This window comes from Diprion similis, chromosome 4 (genome assembly GCF_021155765.1).
Source record: "Diprion similis isolate iyDipSimi1 chromosome 4, iyDipSimi1.1, whole genome shotgun sequence".
In the NCBI taxonomy this organism is placed as follows: domain Eukaryota; kingdom Metazoa; phylum Arthropoda; class Insecta; order Hymenoptera; family Diprionidae; genus Diprion; species Diprion similis.
Genome location: NC_060108.1, coordinates 25,980,826 through 26,003,223, shown reverse-complemented (window position 1 = coordinate 26,003,223; position 22,398 = coordinate 25,980,826). Strand labels below are relative to the sequence as shown.

The following is a 22,398-nucleotide window of genomic DNA, read 5'->3' as shown; positions in this document are numbered from 1 at the left end:
CGTAAATCACTCTACACCTATTACCTACGGTAATACCAATCCCGTAGGTATAGCTGTATAAATAAAAGCTAGCCGCAGTCATGGCATCGCGGCGCATAAAGCAGCCTTTCGGCTCGGTATATCACTCACCTCAGTGTGGAAAAGGTCGAAAGAGATAAATAAAAATGAAAAAAAAAAAAAAAAAAATCATCCAAAGAAGAGAGAGAGAGAAAAAAATAGTACCGAAATACCGCCGCAGGAAATTTCGGCAATACACCTAGAGGCGGTAAAAACATTGACAGTTAAAAAAAATTGCGGTTGCACATCTTCGGCGCGAATATGATTTGTTTGCCTAACAAGATAAGGATCAATTCTGCGTGAATTATGCCCCGCTTGCCGATTTATTGCCAAGTGGCAAGCGTTATACAATCTGAACTCTACCTGCGCCTCCTCGATGACGAATAAGTTTCCACGAAGATTCGTACGAGTATAAAAATCCGAACTATCCGTAAAGTCGAAAAGGTTCTCATGATAAATTTCGGTTAGGAATACCCTGATCTCGCTATTTCCAAGAACCCTGTTTTCTGGACCAAAAATCATTGATCGCCGCACGAAGAGTTCAATCCGTATATTTGACAAAAAGCTCGTGTATAACAAGGCCAGGCGACGAGTATCCGAGCGGAGTTCGTTGGGGGCGAGGAAGGGGCGAGGGGCGGATATCTTCGTCGGGGCAATTCGTTCCGGTCGCCTTTACATCCACGGATACCTGCCCACCACGAGCGCCTCGCTCTTATTCGATTAACTCGCTTTTCTTATTTCATTGACGTCCTCTCTTTTTATCGGGAGGTTGCCGAAACGCGGAGTCGCACTGAGACGCAGTCTCCGCCGCTCTATCTTCCTCCCTGTCTATCGCCCCCTGCCCCGCAACCCCTTCGCCCGATTCCCGAGGCGCTAGACCCGATCGGGGCCCTCCACCTTACGCACGGACCTTCAAGATCCCAGGCCCCGACCCAGCCGATAGCTGGGCCCGACACATCGGGCCCGCCCAGGAGATACATTCTCCTCGCTACGTCTTCCGCCGTAATGAAAAAGGAGGAGATTACATAGAAAAAGAGGAGATACCCTGCCCGCAGGACGTATGGTCTATCCCCATTGTGTGTACAAATAAAGGCTACACGTATGCGCCAACGTGTCGCACGTACACCGTTTAATTGGATTTCGGATTATAATCCGAGTCACAGCATGAATTAAGCGAAGAGTGACACCAGGATTTTTTCTGGGGTCCGTGCGGTTCGTCTTCGGGACTTATACGCGGAGCGGAATTGGCATTTTCGTTAGCGAGGTGAATTCCCGGATTGTACAGCTCGCCGAGGCGAAGGGTGATACTTTCGGATTGGAATTCCTCGGTGGCGTAAGACAGGAAATAATGAAATTACCTATAAACACGTAATCTACGACCGGGAGGCTCGGGGCGACGAAATTCTGAGGCGTCTGCGGTACGCGGCCGGCAATAAAACGGCCATAATTTTCCTCCGCACGAGGACCCAAATTTCACTTTTCTCAACGACGATCGCGTAGCCGCTTCAGCCGGTGTAACGTTCATATGCGGCTATCGGAGATCAGCCGCGTCAAACACGGATTGTTACAAACAGTGACATACTGTAATGAGGAATCTGACACTTGGCTACAAGGCACGCCGAGGCACGGCTATGACGACAAATACCGATTAAAACAAGGAGAAGAATCACAAGAAGAAAAAGAAGAAGGATGACAAGTATTTAAAAGAAATCAGAAACCCGTAGATCTCAGGCATATATGCGGAGGACACGACACGGAACCTTGACCGCGCCGCCGAAAAGAGGACGCAGCCGAGTAGAGGAGGCGTTTCGAGTTTCGACAGATAGAGACGAAAACGTCGGTGTTATCTTTATCTCCCTGCAGGACGAGACGCTCGTGCGTCGACGAAACCGCGTCGTGAGTATGTGTTGTGTAGTGCAGCGGGAGGGGGACGAAGGATGGCCCACTGACAAATCACGATAAGTGCACTTGTTCGCCGGGATAGCGAGTCCCCCTCCCCCCCGCCCCCACCTCGTGCACGCGCATAGCGATACTACTAATTAGACACCCCTGTCCCATTGCACCAATTGATAAGGGCTATCGGCCCGCTAGGCGCCAAATCTATCATCGGTGCAGCGAGAGGCCCATTCCGTCGAACGGACCGGAGATGAAAAGTAAAAGGGCCCGACCCCAGGAGAAGGATTCCAGCCACCACGCCGTTCCAATCAGGATTCGAATTAAATGCTGCCTCTTCACGCGGAGGTTTCCCCCGCTATGCGGAGGCTGCGGCACAATAACTTCACTGAGTGAGCGTAACGAGACGAGACCGAGAGTCGGGATTTCCACTGGATTCTTTGTAAGTTATATCAAATTTTATTACGCAATCGGAGCCGACTTGCTACCGCTGCTTTGACGCGACTTGAAGCGTTTTCTCATTTATTGAAAGCGTCATGCGTCTCGTGTTTACGCCGTATTTACCTAATCTTACGATAAAATAGGATGACACGAGCCTTAAACTTGACACTCGGAAAGGTTTTTTCCTTTTTTTATTTTCATTCTTCTTCTACGCACGATTATACAAGCAGGCATATTCGTTTCGACATTTTTCGAATTTAAATGCATTGACGAATAAAGTTTCTTAAAAATCGACGGTTTCATTTTTTTTTTTTCTATTTTGTACGTGTTTCGTGGTTACATACGATTCGCAAGATTGAATAGATCGAAGCTGTGTCAAAAATAATGTACCTACCTTAAAATTGAAATTGAATCGATCTTGAGTCAAAACTTCCGAATTCTTTCGATTCTACGATTGGAATAACAAAATCTGCATACGAGCTGAAAAATGTCTAAAAATTTGTTCGCACAATTGATTAATCTTCAAATTTGCAATTCAACATAAGTATGGCCGACAAGTTTTTGTCACCTATTCATGTACCTACGCGGCTGATTACACGTGGAAGTAGGAAGAAACGTAACGGTCAGCGTGCCTCCGAGAATTAAGCGTGATACGCGCGACATTCTTCATCGCATATGTCGTTCCTCCGAGCTACAGCATCGAGGCAGGTAGTCAGCGGTATACAGCGTCTGGTTTTTCATATAAATCGCGTACATTTTCCGACAGCAATGGTATTGCGATGAAAAAACGAACGACGCACACAAGCTTAGACGAAGGTAGGTATCGGTTTCGTATTAGGTGCAGGATGCCCACAGGTATACCTACATGTAACATACCGCATAGGTGCGCAACCAGCGCTGCCGACGAACGTCTCAACTCCATATCGCTTTCTCCTTCGGGCACAAACCGTAGATCTAGATAATTTGTGATTAATTAGATTTTATGAGAGTTATTGATGGGAACAGGAGGTCGCGAGGCTGCAGCACCAAACGACCGGCGAACTAACCACCAGAAAGACAGGCCAACTTAGGAACGAACAAACCAGTGTACAGAGATCAGATCAACGCTGGTAGGTGGTCCATCCTCCATCCTCTATCCTCCATCCTCCATCCTCCAGCATCCAGCATCCAGAGTCTAGGCTCTGGGCAGCAGCTCTCTCGGTCACGCCGACGTCGAGTTATCCCGGCTCGATGGCAACACGGAACTGCTCCTTCTTCTCGCCCATACCCGGTTCGACGAGACTCCGATTCCCTATCGCAGAAGGTGATTCCTCTCGTAGGGAAGATCGGATCCATCACCTAATTCCACCTCATGCGTTTGCGTATCTACGCAGAGGAACCGGAACCAGAGGTTTCGGTATCCCGGAACGATTAATAGCTCGGTACCTAAATGTCCCATTAAATCGGCGCGATCCGGCCGCGGTTGGATCAATTTTTATGGTGGCAATCGGCCCGGCCGATAGCTCGTATTAATTAATAGTACTGCAGCCAGCCGACCGATCGCTCCGAGGTAGGCAACGTGATTTCCCCGAATTTCATACCAATTATTTTCTTACCGAAAAATAGAGTAACACGAATTCACCGAGCATCTTGGGAGGTAGATGATACAAGAATCGCCGCCGAGGAACCGACTCGTCTGACCAACAAGATGACAATTCGATGGTCCCATGAGCTGTCACTGATGCTGAAACAGCTTCGCCGCATCGATGATCGCCGGACTAAATTGAGGTGTCGCTATTTACGTGAAATGGTTCAGTTTGCGGATATTTATGGGCGGAGTAAACGGCCGGCCATAACCACGGGTGTAAAGTTCCTGCGATCCCTCACTTTTCCATTAGGAATTCAACTACTGGTACCAACTACTGTTGAACCTCCAGCGGGTGTTAAACGTCGTATTCCAAAGGCGCGGGATGATTTTGCCCACAGGGATTTGGCACGTGATAAGTTATGATAAGTAACGAGGTTTAATCTACATGAATTATCTAGCCGCTATTATTTGCATAAATTACAATGTTCGGACCGCATCATCATGTAAATGTGGTAAGTGATCACGGTCATGTACCTGGTCATTACACGCCAAGTCACTCGCGCACCGTTCCTTGTGCGGATTTCACAATTTAACCAGACTTCACACGTTAATACCGAGGCTCTTAGCGCTGCCCTCCACGTGTAAGCACCGTATTAGCTGAGATTACCCGCTGTTTCGCTATGCAATACCTATTCCAATGCATTAACCGCGACAAATCGGCACGAACTCTCGATTATTGTAAGCAACTTTTCAATCATTCGGGATCTTGACTGCAGCAACGCGATCAGTCCCCGCAAAATTTTACTGCACTTTTTCACAAAATATTGTGCAGTAATGGAAAAAAGAAGAATTACTGACAGTTATCCTTGTCTACCTGTAATGTCTTTGGAATACTTTAATATAATCATTAAGAATCTCTTCAATTTCGATGAAACTCATTTCCTACTTATATACCTACTTCGTGTAGAACTGTTAAAGAATTTCTTGAAGCTAATTAAAAAATTTTCAATTAAAATGAAACTGATTTATTTTGCCCATAATCATATAATCTAGAGATATTTTTCTTAATATACTGCAAAAATGCCAACTGCTCCCGGATATTAATTATCCTTCATCCTGACCAAATCATCGCCAAGTACCTAATTACCGAGGCAGCTGAAATTATACACATATATACTCAAGCGTCGCCAATTTGTTACTTTTTATTTCTCAATTTTCTTAACGAACTATCGTGTAGGTATGTATAACCGCGAGTCTTTTCTGAGACGGTCCAAGATGGAGGGTCGATACGATTTTATCGCGGAGGAATCTCGCCATAACGATCTCCTGCACTGCAGAGTAGGAGGTGTCCGTTGCTCTCAGAATGAAATCATCCGAGGAGGTGTTACCAGTTAAGTTAACTCCGTAACACAGGGAGGAGAAACGAGAGAAGGTAGAGAGAGAAGGAGAGATGCTCGGTGAGCAAGAGCAGAGGGTCACGGCTGTTGGCACGAGCTCTTTGGTCACAGCATCTTCACGCAGGATTCATAATTACTCACCGTATCGTTCCCGCGACGCTCCTCCATTCGTAACTCTGGTTTTTCTCGATCCCCCTGGAAGCCTCGGGTTGGCGGGCATCCGTTCTTTCCCACCAACCAACGCGACGCAAAGTCTTTGCTCGTGAAAACAACCGGCATGCTTCGGGGCCGCGATTCGCAGCCCGAAACGATGTCGTCCTGAACTCGAACCTCGTCACACTTAGTTGATAAATAATAATGAAACCCTTATTCCTCTCTATCTTTCTCTTTTTCCCATGGCTATAATAAACTCTACTCTTTCTCTTTCTTTCCCTTGGGATGAAGGAGCACGCGGCCATGTCCAACACGCGAGTGGAGTCCAGGTCGGATCCTGCAGGACATGTTCACCAGCGAGCACTGCTTGTACATCGGTGGTGACTTACGTCGCGTAATTGGACGCTTCGGGATCTCTCCGGCTGATTAGCCGGGCCTTATTCCCCCGATTTCTACCCTCGTTGACCTTGCGTTGATACTTGACTCACGTGACCGATCGACGAAGCGTCTCAGGGTTTGTCGATTTCGAATCACGCTGCATGCGAGGTAACTACCGATGTGGTTATGGGATTTGCACGGTATGTACACCTTGATAAACCGTTTTATTCGACGTACTCGAATTCACGAAGTAAAATGCTTGTTACTTACACGTCGTAGAAAGACGGAATCTTCCTCACAGCGTGACTAATTTTCTGAGAATAACTTCGGCAGCCAACAATGTCCATTAGCTGGTAAGCCATGAACCGTTAGTTCGATTGTTCAAAAATGTTTTCCTTTTTTTCGCCCGAGACAAACAGTTCTTGCAGTTTCCTTTGGCACGGTTCGAGCAATCCATTAATTGAAATTCCTGTCAGCTGTGCAGGTTGCAAGAAACGATTGAGATCGGTATTGCGGTTTTTTTTTTGTTTTTGTTTTTACTAAACTACTTGATAAAAATGTTTAATGTTGAGCCATAAAATCTGATTCACGTCTAAGAGTTGCGAAAGTAATACGCGTATTAAATTGGCAAATAATCGGACTGTCGACAGGACTAAAAATTAATTTATTGGGTCCAGTTCGATGCATACTAATGTATAATACACGTAGATTACAGACGACTGCGGGTATACAATTTGTATAACGTTAGGCGAGTTAATTAAATAAATTGAAGCGATTTAAGTAGTGGTTTTTATTATACCTACCAAACTAATCCGTGTAACCTGCACCATCTTGAACATGGCAGACTCGTATCGCGCGTTAGTTTGACGCAAACTTGTCGCGACACGTACGTTCGGTATCATAGGTATATAGGATACCAATTATTTGAACTAAGTATACAGAGACAAGTTTATTGCTGTATAGATAGCTGGAGGACTCAGGCATCTGGGTTATAAAATAAAAAGCGGGAGATTTTTTTCTCCACAATTATTATTTCTCGTTTCTTGTATTAATAGGTATTATTATTTATTTATATAAATTTTTTTTCCTCCTCCTCGTGATCCTGATCACAACGATGATCACGATCACCATCATCGATCGACTCGTCGAAGGCAATATAATTAATAAGCCAACCTCGAATGAGATAGATCATTAATATTGCATTTATTGGGGTCCAGGCGAGTTAGCGTCTCGGTTTCCGAGGCGTGGCTCACGGAATAAGAACGCGCGGGGGTCGCTCGGGGTCGCAATAAAATAACCGATTCGATACACCGCGTTGGCCTGAGGCCTCATTCTTTCCACATGCTGGGCCCAGTCGATCAGGCCTAATCACCGGCCCATTTCGCGCTGCTCGTTGCGTACAACATCGAAATATTATATTCTCGCCGGAAACACGAGCCACCCGTTAATCTAACCTGCGGATTGCGTAATGCCGATTTATCCTCGCAACCAATAACCGGAAGTCGAAAAGTTCAGTCTTCTCCGCAGCAAATGCGGGACACCCTATAGGTACGTACGTCACGGCGACGAGTGAAGCGAAGAGGAGCCGAAGATGCGGTCGTGTTTCCGTCTCCTTTCCACAACCGGGAATGCCTTCTCCTCTCTCTCCTCTCTGCTCTCTCGACTCTCGGCTCTCTCTTCCTCGTGCAGCATGCACGCGGCATGTGCATGCACTGCAGGGCCCAGAGTCATCTCGTGAATCGCGATTTACTTGGAGAGTACCTGTGCATCCTACTGCGAGACTGTAATAGACCTAATGGGCACTATATTTATATTATACGTATATACTAGGAGGGTATAAGGCCGGATTTTACGAGGCGTAGTCGGAGAAGAAGTGGATGCTGCACCGTCGTTTATGCCTCTGGGCGCCCGCCCTTTGCGCGTTTCCCTAATTTTCCGTCGCTGTTAATTAATTGAAATCATCGGAGAGCTCGGCAGGCAAGATCATTTCGTACCCGTTCAACGTGTAGGTATATAGTTGTGATAATTAGTGAGTCGACCAGCCGTAACGATCAGCTTTGATTTTACAACTTGAGCATCTGATAATTACAAGTGCGTAGCTTAACTCGAGAGTAATTATTATAGGAAAATCGTCGCGTGTAGTATCGAGAATTAACACGCGCTACTCGTGCAGCCGTGCCGGCGTGAATTTGTCCTCATAACGATTATAAAGCGAGACGATTATTTTCAATGGTATATACTAGAATCATAGCATTATAATAATAGCTGCCGCATATTATAATCTGCAGCTGCTGCGCGTGACACGCGTTAGGAATTACGGTAAAGCCGTGATATTCTCACGGATCAGTTTTAGAAGAGAAAGAGAGAGAGAGCGAGGCGAGGGGGGGGGGGGGGGGAGGGGAGGTGGAATAAAAATAAAACAAAATAAAGTACAGGCATATACAAACACGAAATTACTGTGCAATTTATAATCTGGACAGAAATAAACGGATTATATATATTAAAGAGCGAGCGGACTCCCGGAGATTTTCGATTGCTCGATTCTACTTAAATAGAAGCTGCGGTACGAGGTACGGACACGTGTATATATTCATGTCTGACTGATTGAGCTCCATTTTAAACACTAATTTATCGTTGCTTCATCCTCGAGGAAGACGAATTGCACTTGATTATTTAGCCGATCGCCGGTATACCGATGTAGCACCGCGATACTCCGCATCGGGGAGCTTACGGACTTCGATTTCAACCCATAACGATAATTATTTGATTTTATGGCAGAACTTTACGCCTGTCATTACTCGGACTTGAACTGTTCCAGGTAAGGTAATCGGCGAAATGCGCTACTGTAACTCGGGAAGTTCGCCAGTGAATTTCGCGGTTTGTTCGGCTGCCTCAGGCGCCATTCTATTTCATCGACGAGTGTAATGACCGGTAATGCACAACGCGAAACTATCCAAGCCCTGCAGGGCCGCTGTTCTTTCAAAAATTTCCGCAACCACTAGACGAGCAGGAGGAATAACGTTACGAGAAACATGCGCCTCAACGAGAAAACAATCCGTTATATTTTACTCCGTCGAACCGGTTGAAAGATGAAGCGTTTTGAGTAAAATAGACGTCTTCCAAAAACAGTTATCTCAACGATCAGGCGCCATTTTTGTTCATCCCGCAACTCTTGTATGGTCCGAACAAATCTTTCAATTAATTTCGAGGATGGTGTGTAGATGTAGGTGGGATAGTCATACTTGATCGACCATGCAACCAAAACACTTTATTTCATCGTCAATTTAAGCCTCCCTCATTTCTCACTTCGTGCGGATAATTTTCAAGGCAACGTAAGTATATCAGTAAGATTTGGCAAATGAGAAAAATCACGATATCGTGTACTGTTTTCCCAAAGACGTAAAATTCGTGAGAACGCAGTGTAATCAACTTTTAACCGATCATCTTGTTTCAGGAAAGAAGTGACTAAAAAATGTATCTTCTTTTCGTCGACGTAGATTTTCTCCTAATTTGAAACAATTAACTCATACTACCGATGACCGATGTATACAGTTAATTACTACTCCGAAAAGATCGCGCGGTGACCGTCGAAGAAATGAAAAAGGATCGGTGGTGGATATTCCCCGTGGTTTAACACCGTCCGTGTATACGTTTGTACAGAACGGATTGTGAATCGAGTTGTTACAGGAGGCGTTTGGTGGACGTGGTAAATAAATATATACATCTACGGACAACCGCGTGAATTCATCCGAAATGATGACCCAGTACGCGCATATGTGGGCTAATGACGCGCGTCCAGCGGCGAGACAAATTGCAGGTAGACGTGCGGAGGATGCGGTATAAATTTTGATAACTTTTGATAAATTCCCAGAGCTAAATGCCCGTAGCGATATAACGCGCGCACGTTACCGATAGAAAGTCCCACTGTACCTAGCATACCCATACCGATAGCGTGCATAAGACACACTGATTGCGCATCGCAGGACGCGACGCCGCGACGCGACGGCACAAAATGCCAGGCAGCGCTGACACCGCCGGCCGTGGCGGTTAAACGGCACGAACACACGTCGTAGCTTTGGCTAGACATTTCGTAGATATTGAGCCGATACGAAGCGCGATGTACAGATATAGAGGTATAATGGCTCCGGCGGCTCCAGGTAACTACACGTCAATTCGAGGGTACCAACCAGAAGATGGGAGATCCTATCGGGCCCCCCGCTGGGGCCCGTGATGTATCGATCCCGCGCATGCGGCCCTGGCTGCCCCCCGCTCGCCACATGCCCCGCAGCCAACTACTTACTTAATTTCCAGGGCCCCGCCGCCCCCCGAGCTGCTGCCACGCCGCGGTTTTCAACCTGGCGAATTGGGTGCTAGCTGCCTCCTCAAGGGTACGAGGAACACTTGCGCCGCGAGTCCTTTTGCCAGGCATTATATGTTTGAAACGTGAAGCTCGCGCGTCATGCATGGTCAGCCCCGCTAATGCCTCGCTAATAGCCCTCTTTCTCCTAGTTTTAATTTATTGCCATGTTATTTCTCCGCTCGCGGTGGCACCGACGGACTCTCGTCTCGTCGCTCGTCGTCGCTCGTCGTTCCTCGATCGTCGATCCTTCGACTGACTGGAACCAGCCTTCCTTCCTCGCGGGGTGGTCCACGCAGCGGCACGTGATCCAGCGTGACTGGATGAATTTGCTACGCGTTCAAGTCGAACTCTGGTTCTCATTTTCTCAGTACGGTTATAAATTCCCACGGACCAGAACCAGCGCGTCCTATCTCCTCGGCGGATTTGGTCGCGCTACGATTTGGAGGAAATTCATGGAAATTCATGCGCGTTCGTCCAAAAACTGCGATGGATCAGTCGCGAGAAATTTGTATTCCTTATTCATGCCGAATCATCTACTTGTTACAACGATTTATGATTACTCTACTTCGGAATACGTTTCATAGCTGCTGTTCAATTGTACAGGTATAGCTGATATACCGAACGTCATTTTCTGAATGGCGTGAAATATTTTTTTTTATCAGCATGTAGATCATTTTGTCCTATTTTCGCATTGAACTGAGGTAAAATGGTACAAAGACACCGTGAGAAAGTATGTGGCTGACAGTTGACTAGCAAAGGATCATGCAGTTTGCCTGCAAACGAAGCGTTAAAATTGTCCGTTTTGCGAGCAACGAACGTTCACTTACCCGGCTTTAAGGTACGGTCGTTTACTGGTAGCTATAGAAGTCAGTACCTACTGCGGAAAAAGACAAAGAAGTATCTGCAGGAATTAACGAAAACTTTTCACGCCCTGACAGCGATGTCAGTGGTCGATCGGGTTTGCGCTCGAGTAATCAGCCGTTACTCGCAGCACGAGCTATAGATCCTTGAAGCAAAAAGAAAAAGGAGAAAAATAAAAACAGAAACAAGTAATTTATCTATAACAATATAATTCCCCGTGGTGATCTTTAATCTATCAGTTTCCAAACGATTGCCCGTCGTTGACGCGGGGAAATAAGGCGTTGATAACGTGCGACGACGCGGGGAAATATTTTGGGCCAGTTTCGGTAGTGGAGAAACGTAGATACGTAGATACGTACCTTACTACGCCTCGCACTTACGCTGTGGTATATCGGGCCCCGCGAAGAAGCGCCTCCAGCTAGGAGGGCATGCGCTACCCCGCGACTAATCGTCGGTTTTACGCTTTTTATCGCCGATGATCCGCGCTTCTTCCGCCACCGTTCTTATTCGTTCTTGTTCGTTCTTTCGCCGACTGGTCAGGCCCCGGTTCTTTCGTGGGTTCGTTTTCCCACAGAATAGTTTGACGGCGCGCGGGGGGATCGGTCGAGGATTGATCGCCAACCGGCGAAGAATGCTTCGCACAAGGCGTGCGACCGACTCCCGGGACTTCCTGTCCCTGGCACGAATTTGTGCGATATACGGGCCCGATCTGGGCGAGAAGGGTGCCGCCGCACCCCGGGCCCCGCGAGACACGAATAGAAGCTTAAGCGCCGATGTTATCGCCGGCGGAGGAGGTTCCGCGTAATCTATCCAATTATCGGCGGATGGATCAGAGCCGTAAGGCCCGGCGCTGGGCCCCGCGAGAAGATCGAGGGTTGCGCGGCGCGGCGCTGGCCTTTGCGTAATTCCCGGCGGGGCGCGGGCCCTCGAGACGGTTGCAGGGCCCCGCGATTGGGGCGGGGTCGCGACGGATTGCACAACGCTGCTGTTCCCTGGCGTGCGATTGCCACTTAAAGTGCACTATAATGGCCGCAAGACCGCCGAGAAGAGGAGAAGGCGATCTTAAGAAACGCCGTTGGGAGAGCACGGCGCAGAACCTGCAGCAGCCAGCAGGCTGAGCACAGAACAACGCGGGGCCCCGCGGATGCGGATCGCCGTTGGGCCTTTCACTGGGGCCCGCGGGCTGCGGGTCGCGACCTCCGCGCGGTCCACTCCCTTTTATTTTTCATCTTTACTTTTTACCTGCTCCTTTTTTTCCTCGTCTTCATTCTGACTCCATTTTACCTAACCAGGCTCGCCTCTCCTTCGGGCCCCGAGCGCATTGCAGCTCCGGGCTCCTCGCTCGATCTACTATCCCCCTTTCTCTCGCGCCTCCGACATCCCCGCGCTCTGTCTTCACGGTTTGCTCGGCTTATCTGATGCTGTAATACCGACTTTACGCTTTGGTCAACCCTCCGCTTTCCTATCTCAATATAATTGCTCTGTTATATCCAGCTGCAACGATCCTCTACAACCTATCATAACACGCCGCAACACTTCATCCGCTCCCATACACTATATTTCTTCTAGATCCCACAATCCCCCCCTCCCCCCCCCCCCCTCCTGGATCTCGAATTGCAAACACGACCTCCGCTATTGCGCAGAAATTCTTTCATTGTGTACCGATAATTTATTCATTTTTTCCACAAGTTTAATTAACTTCTCTGTGGTCGTCTCTTCGTGCTTTTTGTGATATATGTTTGTTTCTTAACCCAAAATCAAAAGAATCTCTGATCCGAAATTGTGAAAGTTTAGAATTCGCTTTTTTTTAATAATTAGATAACTGCAAAAATTTGCGCGCAAGTATGTAATTGTTACGAGTTGTAATACTGACCGTCGGTTCGTCATTTTTTTTTTTTTTTTTTTTATCTACTTTGTTTTTTGTTTTAATTTTTATCACGTCAGTGTCTCGACTTTGGAGCTATTAATATACCCTGATCGTACAGGCAAGACGATCGTTGGCTGCGGAATAGTTAAAGGTCTCGCCGCAAAATATATTTCACGTGAAATCGGACTGTCGTACGTGTCAAATTTTTTAAATAGCCTTCTTGGTCCCGGTTGGCTTTTAGACGGATTTCGTATATTCATCGTATAATGTCTCAACAATGTCACCGCTTGTTTCGTAAGATCGTTACCCGCCGTCTCCGCCGTTTTTATACCTAGGTGTCAAGTAAGCATGTACAAGTGTTTAATATGGCAACATTAATTACAACGTACGTACAGGTACACGCGCATTACACCTGAAAATCTTCTACGGGGGTTACACGTAAGTATATTATACGTATATATACACAGGCAGCGATATAAAGCGACGATAAAAAATTAAAACCAAGGCAAAAAGAGACACCTGCACGACCAAATGAGAAGAGCTCGCTCGATTCGTGCGATCCTTTGAGTCGAACCGTTGTTGGACACAGCTTTGAACTGAAATTTCGCTATGTTTCATCCAATCGCAATGTCCTAGGGAAAAAGTCTCGCGCCAAGCTTGCGCGTTTCACAAGCCCGAGAGTTCCTTCTCTCGTTGATCCTTTTCTCTCCAGATTCCGCTGTCTCTTTCTCTTCCTCTCTCTCCTTCTCGACGAGGCTAAGACTCGTCTGGGTCGTTGTCGGCGGTTCCATCCGTTCGCGAAGAAACAATTACTTTCCTTATCCTGCCAGCAGCTCTCTCATGCAGGATACTGCAGTATACAAGGGACTCGAGCTGCAGGAGAGCCGAGTATTAAAACGCGGAGAAAATCGTCCGCGATACACACGTACCCACTGACCCATTCTATTTCACACCTTCATCGCCTTATCCCATCGACGCTTCGTAGGTTCGCAGAATAAAAATGAAGGAAGGCGAGAGAGGTGGCGGAGATTTAAAAAAAGAAAAACCGGCGTGGCTATAACTCCGTGGCATTAAGGAGCACCGCTGACGCCTGAGGGCTCGAACACGAGCTCCAGAACAGTACGAATCCTGTCGCACCTGTTGCACGAAATCTAGTTCTACTATACAACGCAAAACCCTAAGTGGCTGTTGTTATACCCATTAGCCATCGTCCCGTCAAATTTTTACCCACTAAACACGTTTCTAAAGAGATTCAGACGACTCTCGGCCACTGCAAGCATCATGCAGCATCATGCAGCAGCAGCAGCCAGCTGCCACAGCGATAAGTTCGGAATAATTCCTCATACCACTGTAAGGCTGCCTCGAGAAGGACCGTCCATGATCATCCGCGATGTGAATATCAAGTTTTTAGTCCTCGGATGAGGCGGCACAGCTCTCGGTACATCACGACGAGCCAGTCCTCTTCCCCCTCTAATACCTACGTATGTGAGCAAGAATATTATTTACTTACAGAGAATGAGACTGCAGGGGGAACTGAATTAAGGAGACACCCAAGGTTTCTGTGAACGTAAAAACTGCCAGGGGAATATTATACGTAGATCGTACGTAGATTCACTGCGTTTTTCAATCGTTCTCTCCAGTTGTGGTAATAATAGTCAACGTGATCTTTTGCGGAAGGATCAAGACACTGCAGCACTCCAAGTATAATTTTAAGCAGCAAAACGTCGCGTTGATAATCCTTTCAAAAACTACGAGGTCACGCTGAGATGTCTGATGCACGCAAGTTATTCCATTCCGCGAAGAAATACGAACAAACAAGTAGATTCGAACGATCCAATTTGCCATGATTTCTTCGTTTAGCAAATTCCACTATATCCGCGCAAGCAGAATTGGATTGGAAAATTTCACGTGATCTCAATCGGATACGAGACTTCTCATATGTCTTCAAACAATGAAATGATCCTTCACAGCGTATATAAAGGTAAAGAATTCCTGCGATACTTGGAAACTGATACATATTCAGGAACCTGTTGGAATACGACTTTGAGCAAATTGTCGAGAATCGAGTTGCAGAGGATTTTATTGAAACTGAACGCTTCGTCGTGATGTTCTCGGTGATGAATTCGAGACACGAACGGCAGGCAGTCGCGGAAGCGTTGCAAAGATGAGTTGAACTTGACCACTGTACCGAATTTCGTTTTTAATCGGTCAAACAGCCAGAGAACAGTGTAGAAAAGTTGTTCGTGTGGTTTTAAGTGATGTCCGCACCTTTGACTTAAATCATCGCTTCGTTGACTGATAAATATTACAATCTGACAGACATTTACACGCCAGCTAGTAAACGCATATGTATATACCGAAGATGATTTTGTACAGGTATAAGTATATATCGAGGTAACGAGAGAATTTAAATTCAAGGTACACTCCGGCCACTTAAAACGGTTGTTGGATCTATCCTGTTTCCAATAAGATTTCTCGCGCCATAGCCAGCGGTACGTGACACTGTGTACACGAGGCTGAGTAACGCCTGGTACTTATTCGTGGTCGAAGTTTGAGAAGACCCGATCGACTCTTAAGACTCGTCTGAGTACGACGGATCTAAATAACGCCGACTGCAGAGAACCCGAAACACTGGAAGCCGCGTGAGTCCATTTGTAAGCAAAACGCCTCGACCTGAGTTCGTTATATCTCACAGGCGATAAGTACGTACACACGCACAAGCACACGCATGCCATGTGTGCCTTCAAAATCGACGCATCTCGGATGTAGCCACGCAGGCAAGGGTTGTGAAGAATGCATCTCGGGCCGAGTCACAACACACGTGCGTACGCGGGCTGGCGTACAAATTGGGCTGCACGGGTTGTTTAACAAATTTGGTCTAGCGCTGCGGGGGGTTGTTGGGTCGCTCGGACTTCTGACCGGTGATCGCGCTCCGCGGGGCCCGGCGGATGTGCCCGGCTCTAATCCCCCGGGGCCCGGGCCCGGGGCGACGGGATCCTTGGGTATTCGCTGCACGAGCAGTCGCTCGCTCCGTAGAGACTCGAGCACCGGGCATCGAGCGGGCGCCCGGGTCCATGTCGGCGTGGCGCGGAGCGGAGTGGAGCGGTCTGCACGAACGGGCCCAGCGTCGGGCCCAGCCAGCACACAGAGCAGCGCAGTGCTGGGTGGTGTGCGCCGGTGCAGCGCAGCACAGCGCAGCGCAGCGCGCGGCCGAAGGCAGGAGCACGAGTGAGGCCTCCTGCCCGGCTCGCAGGAGAAGAGGTACCGCTATCGCCCTCTGACCTCTTAGAGTAAGCGAACGAGGCCTCGCGTCCATCGCCGCGGATATATACCGGTAATTTTGCGCTCGGCTCGAGCTTCCTGGTCCCCGGACGGATCGGGATCTAGATCAGCGTCGAAAAACAACACCGATGCACCACGTACTGCAAAGGTGCTTCTTCGATCGATTCGAGACTGCGGGAGACGAGTGGTAATCGACCCTCGTATGGAGGATGAAGAAATCCTTCAACGCGTTCGGGGAATCGACGGATTGAAACTTGAAGATTCTCTCTTCTTCGCGTATCTGCGTTAAATGCGCGCCGGTCAAAGGTTGCGCTCAGCTTGCGGGCCACGTATCTTAGGTATACCGACTGGAGGAACCGACCACGGTTTCTTTTGAAGCGGAATTGGCACAGCCTCTTCACGGCCGCAGCTAGGAGCGCCGCGCTGACGCTACTCGAGACACACACGCTGCGCTGCGCGGATAGCGAGTTTCTGTGTGCGTGTATAATAGCTCACGGCTTACAGGTTCTCAGGGTTGGGATACCGTTAGTCTCCGCAATGTCGAGGATGATATTTCGTATTCTCTGCTCTCTCTCTCTCTCTCTCTCTCTCGCTCTCTCTCTCTCTCTCTCGAAGAGCTCGCCGCGGCCCGTGCTTGACGTTCGAAAAATGGATGACAAGGCCGGGGAACGGGGAAGGAGAGTGATCCAGCTCGGACCAGGTCACGCGACGGATGTCGAACTAGGATCCAAGTTTCCAGCAGTATGCACCCTGACCACGCGACATTCTTCTCAAGCTTCTCGCTACTCGCCCGCTCGATCCACACGAGATCGAACCACGTTTATACCGGTTGTAACTGTTTCCAAGAGATTTCGAGGGCCGGTCAGGGTGAGAAGCAACGCGGTTCGGTATATACCTAACACCGCGCTTTGTTCTTTCAGGTGGACCAAAGGCTCCTGCAAAGGCGGGCAAAGGATCGCTCCGTTTTAATCGCTAATCACCAATTAACCGGGCGTCCTGCGTCCAAAACCCCCAGAAGCATTTTAACGAGCTGCGTGGTCGTCTGGTTCGGAATTTTACTTCGGCTAGCTCGCCGCTCGCTGCCAGCTCGGTCGGCTGGCTGGCTTGCTGGCTGGCTGGCTGTCGGGCGACCAGGTTGCTCCCTTCCTCCGCTGAATACCCCGCTGGACTATGCGAGCTCCTCGTGAGTTCCAGTGTGTGCGTGTGCCTGGACCAATTAGTGCATACTTCGGCTCGGTGTGGTGTCGGTGGTGGCTTAAGAGAAACACGGACCACGGACAAGCGGGCATTGCATCGTTCTTCGCTCCTCTATTTTCCTGCATTTGTTTCTCGCGTATCCAGTCTCGGCCCTTGCGTTTGATCTGTCAACTTGACAGGAGGGTATTTTAAATTTTCAGTCCCCGCAGTTTTGTGGTCATCGCGAGCAACCGATGGAGTAGAGATCGCTAATAAGAGAAAGAGGAAGAGAGAACGAGGATCTAAGAGGAAAGGACCGAAACAAAAAACACCTTCGCTGAAGGGCGAAGAGAATCAGCGGACATGAGTTGTTTCGGGGGAAAAGAGGAGCAGCTCTACCTGCTAGAGTTGATGGTCGGTAAGCTGCGACTCCTTCCCGAGAAGATGAAAGACGTAGGTGATCGTCATCTTGTCATCAAGATTAAGTTCGTCGATTTCCCAGTCTTCGAGATATCGAGGGGTGACTTCACCTCGACCAAACCTTCACCGCCCGACACTGAAGATGGATCGCTCGATTTCTCGGCAGGGAAATCTTGCCTCTTTACCAAGCAGCCGCGAGACCTGGTGCTAGGAATGCAGTCCAATCCCCTTAGAGTAGGCGTCTTCTGCACAGGCGATACTTACCCGATCGCAGAATCCGAAGTTCCGATGTCCGGGTGCCTCTGCGACCAGGTCGCCATGGCGATGAACGACCCGGATCATTTGCCGAAGCCGTACACGCTGAAGGGTGGCTTCCACCTCAAGGATCCAGGCGACAATCCGTCCGGAATCGTCAGCCTTGACTTGAGACTGACGTGCTTCGGAAAGTCGATCACCACGCACTACCAACTCCAGCCCAAGTCCTTCCTGTTCAAAAACGACAAAGAGAGGGGTGAATTCTGCGTGAGACGCGTTGTTCCACCGCCACTTTGCGGCGATCAATCGATCAAGGTCATCGAAGATGGGCAAGAGATGCAAGTTGGTAAGTGCGGTGACAGCATGCTGCCTGACACCCTTGTCGAAGATGTACTTCCAGAACCGCCTGTACCGGTGAAGGAAGAGAAAATTACGAAAGGAGCCAAAGGCGTGAAGAAAGAGAAATTGCCAAAAGGTGAAAAGGGCAAAAAGAAGGCAGCCAAAGCGTGATCAGCCTACTTAGGCATGCGAGAGATGGGACGAGCGGGATCGGTGAGTTAGGAGCGATTCTTTGCTGTCGAAAAATTTCCGTGGCAACGAAATCGATGCGGAAATCACAACCAGTTGGTGATCGAAATTTGCCGTCGGTTTACCGCGGTTCCCCCTGGGTAACTGGGTGCAAAATTAATGGAGAGTGTTACGTGAATTGAAATGTTCCACTAAAGGGTAAAAAAAAAAATTGTAAACGAAATTATCGTAACGTTTTTTTTTTCTAAATCGCGTGGAGGAGAAAAAGATTCGCATGACGAATAGTGCTCGTAGAGCTGTGCAAATATGGACGCGTGCGGTACGTGCGTTGGCTCGAAAGAGGAACAACTCTACATGGTGGAGCTGCTCGTTGACAAGTTGAGCCTCAGCCCGGACAAGGTACGGGAAGCTGGTACCGCACCTTTGTCCGTACATCTCAAGTTCGTCGACTTTCCAGCATTCGAGATCAGCCAGGCGGAATTCGTCACGGCCAAGAAGCAGAGAGACAAGGATGCAGCGTCGAAGCCGGACGCAAAGCCGGGGGCGGAGGGGCTGGTAGACTTTAGCGCTGGAAAGTCCTGTCTCTTCACAAAACAACCGCGAGACTTGATGCGGGCGATGCAATCGCAGCCTCTGAAGGTCGGGGTTTACAAAATCCGAGAAAAACTACCGTGCGAGCCTCTGAAAGACGACAAACCGATTTGCGAAACGCAGGTACCACTCTCCGGGTGTCTCTGCGACCAAGTGGCGATGGCCATGAACGATGCGGAGCATCTACCCAAGCCCTACACCCTCAAGAACACCTACAACCTGATCGACGACCAGAGCAAACCCTCGGGTACCATTGCGATATTCCTCAGACTCTCCTGCCTCGGGAAGTCGATCGTGACTCATTTCGCCTTCCAGGAGCGATCTTTCCTTTTCAAAAGTCCGCAGTCCACTGACGAGTTCCAGTGCACCAGGGTGCCACCCGACGCGGAGGAACTCTCCCGAAGGGCGAACCAGGTCAAGGACAAAATCTGCGTCCCCCCGGGCGGCCCGGAACCAGAAGAAGACCCTCTACCAAGACCTCGAGACGTCGTTGGGCTGGCCCCGATCTGTCAGGAGCTTGCGAGGAGGGACGGCGGCCCGGCGAACCTCGACCCGCCCATAAGTGCGCCCTCGACGGCACCGAGGGTCGGCATGAACCGTCCGAGCTTCCAGAATCTAACCAGCGCCGAGAAGCTGAACGATCGGGATTACAGGGGGCTGGTGTACCGCGCCTACCCGAACCAGCCGACATGCGCTTGTGCCCCGGGGGGAAACTTCCTGAAAGGGATAACCGGGGACGTCCCGTGCACGGGAGCGGCCTGCGGGGGCGGCTGCTGCGTCGGCACGAGGCGTTTCGACCCTCCGGCAAATGACCATCACGGTGGCAGTAAAGACATGCCGTGTTACACGGGAAATTGCTGTTCCGGATCGCCCTGGATTCCCGGAGGCGGCTCGCGGCTTCGGGGCGGCGGCTGCTGCGACGGAAATTATTCCAAGAGTGGCCAACACCCAGGTAGCAGCGTTACGCAAATAATGACAACGGCGAATCGTTGGTCGACCGGTAACACTGGCATCGCAGCTCAGCCGGTTGAGGCCCTGTTGACAGGGGCGTGCAGCGTTCCTCAGACCGGAGAAAACGCGAAAAAATCGTCGGGCTGCGGTTGCCAAGGGAAAAGCGGTGGCGGTGAAATGCCGATGAGACCAGCAATCGGCAAAGACGGCGGTTCCTGCACGAAAAGACCCTGCCTTGGCATCGATTGTCTGCTGCGGGCGTTCAAGGAGACGCAAGAGTTCGTCGACTCGATTGGAAAAGTGCCGGGACTGGCGGGCCTCGGGCTTCCGGATCCCTCAGAGAGCCCGTATTTTGGTCGGGACCGCGACACGAGCTGCGCGCCGAAGAAGCCACTGGGGTCCAGGGCGTCCCCGTACACGAGCGCAGCGAGTGTTAATTCACCGGCGAAAAACCAACCCGTGGGGATTAAAGCGACCGCCGGATTTCCCAGCCCTTACACGGTTGCGATGGCCGGCCGAACCGGCGTCGTCCGCGAGGCGGTACCTTCGTTTCCGGAAACAGGCGCGTTCGGCTCGACACGTGCCAAGAAAAAAGACGAGAAGTCCGACAAACAGTCGGAACTGCTACCCCTGCCCCCGCTGGAGATCGAATTGGGCCCCTGCGGAGAGCCGAGGTGTAGATCGCGCAGGAAGAGGCCTCAGGAGGAGGCGCAGGGCCACGAGGGTCAGGGCGGGGCCCCCTTGTCGAAGAAGTTTCCGGCGCAGGTGAGGCCCACCAGCGGGGGAGGCTCGTCCAAGACAAACGGTGGCACCGGGGGCGGTGCGAGGCCCGTCAGCAGGGGCAAACAGCCGAAAGGGCCGCACGCGGTTCCGGGCCCCGGTGGAGACCGGGCTCACTCGGGAGCCAAGTCCTACGTCAAGGTGAGCAGACGGGTGATGAAATTCGTCTACACGGCCGGTGCCTCCTACCCGGGGATTAACTACGGGCACAAGAACTGCCTCGACGCTAGGATGCGGGTGCCGGCGAATATGGGGTGGCTGTGGAACACGAACGAGGTTGTGGGTAGACTGAAACCACGGCTTGGGTGGAAACCCGGGGCGATATCAAAGAACATGAACGAACTGCTACGGCAAGCGAAAATGGCGGGCAACGCGGATAGCAGACCCGGAAGCTCTTCGTCGAAGAGCAAGAAGGGAAAGGCGCTGAAGAACAAGAGCAGGAGCTCGCCGTCGATCCACAAAGGCCAGGGGACGGGGAAGAAGAAGGACGAGGAGGAGGAGGTCGAGCTGCCACCCACTCTGCATATTCACCGAAAGGACGGCACATACTACGTGACTATGTATCCGATAAAACAGGAGACCATGGAGGTCCCGCAGCTCCAGGAACCGATGAAACCCCTACAGTTTAAAATAACGAAGAATAAGGATGACGCCTCGGTCGCCTCCAGCTCGACCGCGTCTGACATGGAAATTGAATTCTCTCCACCGGCTGCGGTCAATCGCTACCGTAAAAAACCCAATGTGATACACGTAGACACGCAGGTCAAGCAACAGGAAATACTAGACGCGTTTAAGCCCCCGGGCAGCAAAAAGGGCAAAAGGGATGGGAAAGGAACGGGCAAGAAAGGAAAGAAGAAATAATTCGTACCTGGGTCGAACACGACGTCCTTTCAATGGTATGAAGAATCTTTATCTCGGATCTTTTCCCAAACGCGTAGAGACGGAATTCCGAAACATGTGAATCATACCCAATTAATTTCTGTTATTTCTGTTCGATGATGTACCCATAATTTTATTGTACATTCGTATCTCTATCGATGAAACCTCTATTTAAATGTTTATAACGCGCTTGTTACTTTACGTATGAATATTGCCGGTTAGATTTTAATCCAGAATCATTGGAATCAGTAGTCTTTCTCTTTATAGAAATATTATTACTGAAATTTAGAAAAAAAAAAAAAAAAATTTATCAAAACTAAATTGTAATTTCTCTGATTCTAAATTCTGTGACAACGTATTGCAGAGAAGATTTTTCCTTATAAGGTCGAGAAACGAGCATCCCGAATATTCTAAATTTATATCGAAAAAAGTGATGAATTTATAAAACGACAACTATTTGAATATTATTTATAATCCATAAGGTACACAGTTTAAAATGTTCTCTCTTACCATGTTCCAGTGGTGCAGGTCGTTGAAAAAAGTGAACTTGAATCAAGGAGCT

At 49.3% G+C, this 22,398-nt stretch overlaps 2 protein-coding genes across 2 annotated transcripts; both read left to right on the top strand.

The window, feature by feature from the left end:
• The first annotated feature begins 17,795 nt into the window (after window positions 1-17,795).
• Window positions 17,796-18,617, top strand: LOC124405953. The gene has a single exon (XM_046881221.1). It carries the CDS (start codon window positions 17,796-17,798, stop codon window positions 18,615-18,617), a length of 822 nt encoding a protein of 273 aa, XP_046737177.1.
• Window positions 18,618-18,941: 324 nt separating this feature from the next.
• Window positions 18,942-21,818, top strand: LOC124405951. Its single transcript, XM_046881220.1, has one exon. The coding sequence runs from the start codon at window positions 18,942-18,944 to the stop codon at window positions 21,816-21,818; it is 2,877 nt and encodes a 958-aa protein (XP_046737176.1).
• The last annotated feature ends 580 nt before the right edge of the window (window positions 21,819-22,398 follow it).

Coding starts and splice junctions, on each gene's coding strand:
- LOC124405951 (XM_046881220.1), top strand. CDS start 18,942: ATGGACGCGTGCGGTACGTGCGTTGGCTCGAAAGAGGAACAACTCTAC.
- LOC124405953 (XM_046881221.1), top strand. CDS start 17,796: ATGAGTTGTTTCGGGGGAAAAGAGGAGCAGCTCTACCTGCTAGAGTTG.